This window comes from Ruditapes philippinarum, unplaced genomic scaffold (assembly GCF_026571515.1).
Source record: "Ruditapes philippinarum isolate M1 unplaced genomic scaffold, ASM2657151v2 ctg19_1_1_1_1, whole genome shotgun sequence".
Classification (NCBI taxonomy): Eukaryota; Metazoa; Mollusca; class Bivalvia; order Venerida; family Veneridae; genus Ruditapes; species Ruditapes philippinarum.
The window spans coordinates 369,671-374,899 of record NW_026854201.1 but is presented as its reverse complement, the minus strand read 5'-3'; the positions used below and the strand labels follow the sequence as shown (position 1 = coordinate 374,899).

General features: G+C 30.8%; 1 protein-coding gene across 2 annotated transcripts; it reads right to left on the bottom strand.

The window, feature by feature from the left end:
• Nucleotides 1-552: 552 nt before the first annotated feature.
• LOC132739398 (D(2) dopamine receptor-like) lies at nucleotides 553-5,229 on the bottom strand. 2 transcript variants are annotated; one of them, XM_060727097.1, is made up of 2 exons: nucleotides 5,036-5,229; nucleotides 553-4,335 (listed from the first exon to the last, which is right to left on the bottom strand). In XM_060727097.1, exon 2 carries the CDS (start codon nucleotides 4,333-4,335, stop codon nucleotides 2,851-2,853), a length of 1,485 nt encoding a protein of 494 aa, XP_060583080.1. In that variant the 5' UTR covers nucleotides 5,036-5,229; the 3' UTR covers nucleotides 553-2,850. The 2 variants fall into 2 exon arrangements, with proteins under 2 accessions (XP_060583080.1, XP_060583079.1); XM_060727096.1 differs by having other exon boundaries at nucleotides 555-4,349; nucleotides 5,036-5,228.

Genomic DNA, 5,229 nt, shown 5'->3' with positions numbered 1-5,229 from the left:
GTTACCTCCTCTTGTGTACAAGTTGGCGACACGATGGTGGACATGTGTCCAAAGTATCAGAGCTATATGTCAATGGACTTAAAATGCAAATATTTTTGGTGGTACGCAAACCTTAACATAAGTGGTTACGCTGATGCTGAGTGTACTAGGATATCTCTCATTATTCTTCTAATAGTCGAGCTAAAACATAAGGATTTGTTGTTTTGTTGTTTAGGCTGGGCGTATAGTTTCAAAAGACTGGTATTCACTGCTGTGAATTTACCGTCTATAGGGGACATTTTGTTTTGGAGAAGTGACACAGCTGGCATATAAAAGGTATGCAGGTATATTCAGTTTGGCTACTTGTTTGAACGGGGCACCAGAGTCTTATTTCACTAGTGAAGCTTAATTTGTCATATGTCCTTTTTTTTAAAGTATGTGATTCTCAACTATAATGCAAGGAGACAAAGACATACTTGTAATGGTTTTAAGGAATTTAGAATAAACTACATGAAGAATGATATCAACATTTAATCAGAAGGCTACTACCTTAGCATAAATTATTAAATAAATAACAAAATGACAAAACGAAAATGATAATTTGACAGCAAAAGAATTATACTATAGGTGGTCTACTACAAACATGAATGATAGAAAGCTATTATATAGCTATTTGTAAGTAGATGGACACTTATGTTAATTAACCAAACGAAAACCTACCTTAGAGAAGTCAGGTGAAATAAAGTAAATCAAACGCTAGTGTAAATTTGATTAATTAAAAAGAAATCATGAAAACTAACATTTTTTTATCATCATCATTTATCATTATCATATTTTTGCGCTTAAGCCGTACTTGTTGCCTAATTTTTAAAAAAAAAATGGCGTTACAATTGAAGCCAAGCTTCGGTTAAAATTTAGATGGATTTACAGTTTTATGTTGTTTTCTATTGTTTCCTCGGTAAAATACTAACGTAATATGGGCTGTGGCGAGCCGACATCAATTTCACCAATTCGTGATAATTATATCACAAAGTAAATGTCAATATATTGACTCGTCATTGTAATAAAAACCTTCCAAACCGTTTATAATTTTGACCCACTCTTAACTTAGTGTAAAGGAAACACATGGGATATCTAATAACTTTGCTAATTGAAATGCATCTCATGAGTCCCTGATGGATATCAGTAAAGGAATGAACACTATTAATCAAAACTTGAACAGCTCAAGTTATTTCACTTAAAGATTGATACAAACAAAACGTTCATGGTATTTGATGGCTCATACTTACTGTCTAAAACTGAATTCATCCAGACTCATCATAGATTGTTATATTTTTCTTACCTTTAAAAATAACTTTCCATTTCCAAAAGTAAAAAGCACAGATGTTTGGAAATGTCACATATTTATTCACCAAAGTAACCATCAACCCGCAAAACTTGATCAATAGGAATAATAATGATCTATGTACGGTTTCTATATGTTGATATTAATACGTTATATTCGAGATACATGCCTCTGCTTTTCATATAAAGTAACGTCTCTACCACCTTGAATTTAGATATCTAATATCCATGTTTAACTTACTGTAAAATATGGCTGAAATATCCAACACTTATGATAAAATGTCCATAGAACAAGTAAAATGATGAGAAATTGCAAAACTATGATGCACATATAATATCTTTAGTTACATGAGTAAGATATATCAAGTGTGCAAATGTTAAAAAGGCAAGCATATATTTTCCAATTGTATTCTTCAAAATCAACATCTTTCAAGTTTTCATCTCTCACTAATCTCACATTTTAGCATCACTGAAGACCACACCCAAAGCAGGTACATATATACATTTGCTAAATAGCAGTGTTCTTGGTGTTACTCGAACTATGAACGTTTTACCACTGGACGTGTACTCCCCTAAAATGTGTTATAAGACCAACCCAAGTGCCTATACTCTAACGTTTCCCTTTTAGTTTAAACATGCTTTATTTCTCATTATATATATATACATGTTTCAATTTACAATATATACACAGCATTTCGAATATTCTTAAAAAAAACAACAGGATTAGAATGGACGACAGTCTGAACATGTTTATAGTTAGTATTTAATTAAACATTGCATCAATGTTTTATAAAGATTAATACCTCTTTGAAGTATAAGCTGAAACTTATAAAATCACGTATTCTAACATATTTTGTTGTGCACCAATTCATGTAATAAAAGGTGGAACGCCATTAGTTTTAAAACAGTAGTTGGCAATCTTTGCAGAAAAATGATGCATAAAGTATTTGTTTTAGTGCTTAGTTCAAGTAGCTAGTAGCCTTTATATTGAAATCGATATAAATATATAATAATTTATGACACAAAGCAAAAATAAAAAGCACATTATCAAGCTATATTTGTTTCAATACGCATAATAGAATAATAGCTCTAATACAATTAACATAAAAACATCCATTTATGTAACTCAGATTCAATTTCGTAAAACAGAAAATTACATTTAGAAATATGAATGTTACTATTGTCATTTGTTGGCATTTCTACTGCATACTTTCAATCTAATATTTGGGTCCACTGGGCACAATATGTTTACATAAGGTTCAATAGAAGGAAACTAGTTACTATTGAACAAAATTATCTATCTTATCACGTCTCACGGATATAAAAAAGATTTTTCATTGCAAAATACTTAATGTATATTCTTTCTTTAAAAAAGACCTTTAAAGTGCAATATACAAAGCAAATCAAAAAGAAAAGATATCAAATTACATTTCAAAATAAAACAAAAAATTGTTCAAATACATACAGTCAAAAGCTTCTTTTGATATATACAGTAATATTTAATTTCAGATACCAGGGCCTTCTTTATTACGACTTAAACAAATACTGTGATTTTCGAAAACATTTAGAAAAGAATGTTTTGAGTATATTTTGAATGTAAAATCTGAATTGAGAATTGAAAACACAATATACCATGGGGTTAAACACACTGTTCATATAAGGGAGTCGCAAGGCAATTTGGGCAAGTAGATTAAGTTCATATTCTTCTCCCGATTTAAGCACATCTCGCATGAGAATTTTCACAATAAAATAAGGTGTGAAACAAATTATGAACACAAGCGATACAACTAACATCTTGAATGTTAAATTTCTCTCCACTGGACATTTAGCGCTGTTATACTTTTTGTGTGTCATTTTATGAAACATTCTTTTTAATGTTGACTTGGCATGAGTTTTTGTCGATGACGAATGTTTATTTTCTGGTAAATGTTCTGTATCATGTGATGATGATAAATCATCCATATTACTTGTGTATTGTTGAGAATCTTCAGTGCTAATACCGTGTTCCGTCAATGAATCTTGTGATTGAACACTCGCTTGACAATCATTTAAAGATACCGCTAACACTTTTGTGCTAACTGGAGATGGAGAACTGACATTTGTTTCTAAAATGCTTATTTTGTCCGAGTTATCATTTTCATGACAGTGTCCATTATCTTCGTGCATTACGACATGTTCTTCATGTCCATACATGGTGTCGTTAAGCGGTTCTGGACCGTTTTCAATTTGTGTGGTGCTTTCGTCGTTCTCCTCATTTAAATACGACGGATTTGACAATTCCGTGTTGTTTACATTTGTTTTGTTGTGTAAACGTTTCCTAATTCTTTTTAGCTTATAAATTGTGTAAATGATATGAGGGTACGCTACGGCCAACGTTATCCAAACCATCAACATAAGCAGAAAGTCGATGACAGTGAAAATAGTAACGCTTACTACATAATCAGAATCATCTCTTGTTGTACAATAGTGTCCCTTGACTGTTGATTTACTTCTTGGATCTTTGACATTAACAACAACGCTATCAAAATTAGCAAAATTTCTCACTGACAATGCAAACCCAAAGATAACAATGGCAATTACAGCGTACTTTACTGTCACTAATGTCATTTGCTTTCCAAATGGACTACAAATTTTTCTATGTCTGTCTATAGCAACCACCCATAGTATTAAACCAGAACAAGCCACTGTCCAAAGACCGATAAAATGTGCAAATTTGCACATAAAGCTTGCGGTATATTTAACATTGACCCACATTTCTATAATGTTAGGAATAAATTCAACACAGACAATAAGGTCTACCATTGCTAAACATGCAATCAACCTCACGGTAGATGATGGCTTAGATTTGAATGCGTAGAACGCAAAAGCAAAACTATTCCCAACAATTCCAATTGCTCCAAATACAACCATACATACGATCACAAGAAGTAGGTGCTGGAAGATTTCATATCTAGCATGCTCAAGGATAATCTCTACATCAACACTCGTATTCATCTTGTATGTCGTGTTCATCTTGTATGATGAATCTGCCAAGATTAACAATTATATTTGTATTATTTCCACTAAAGATTAAATCTAATACAACAACTTTTGATTTAGCTGTACAATTAATTTATTATGAAGGAAAACGTATTCAGTTATTATGTAGGAAAACTCTTTTAATTTGTCGGACATTGGTTTTGAATATAAACATTATAACTTAAAATTCGTTTAATTATATTTATTGACTAAATAATACTCAATCTGTATAATTTAACGAGTTATTTTGTAAAATGTTATTACATGATGGTTCAAATATTGATTGTTTTATCTACCAAATTTGTAATGATTTCATTACTCAGTTGTAATTCAACTGCAAACAACATACAAAGTTCATATGACAATTGTAAATTCCGAACATTGTTCCAGTATTGTCGTTGAAATGTGTTATAATACCAATATACGTAGTTTACAGAGAGTACAATGTTTATTATTTTCTCTATTTTATACAAAAAACAACATTGTCTTATGATGCAAATGAAATTCATCAATCCCGTTTGCTAATCGTTTTCAAATGTAGACACCAAATGTAGATTCGCTTTTAAAAGTTAGGTTTATTCACGCAAAATTAATAAATTAAAGCAGAAAAATGAAAACTAAATTGTATTGATTATAAATCAGTCATTATTAAATAAAAGATAACACAATAATACAAACTAGTTTAAGTATCTACCTTTAGTGCAATAGAATATCCCTTTTAACCGAAATGTTCCTTGTTGATAATTTGTGAATTTATATTAAGGCGTAAATAAACTTTATGCATGAACAAGTCCCGTTTTTCAAATTTTAAACCAGGATGTAGAGTTTGTTTAAAATTTTCTTATATGTTGAAAATTTAACAAACAAAACCTAATCTGTTCCCACCAA

Excerpts from the sequence above, each read along its gene's own strand:
- LOC132739398 (XM_060727097.1), bottom strand. The coding sequence starts at position 4,335 with ATGAACACGACATACAAGATGAATACGAGTGTTGATGTAGAGATTATC.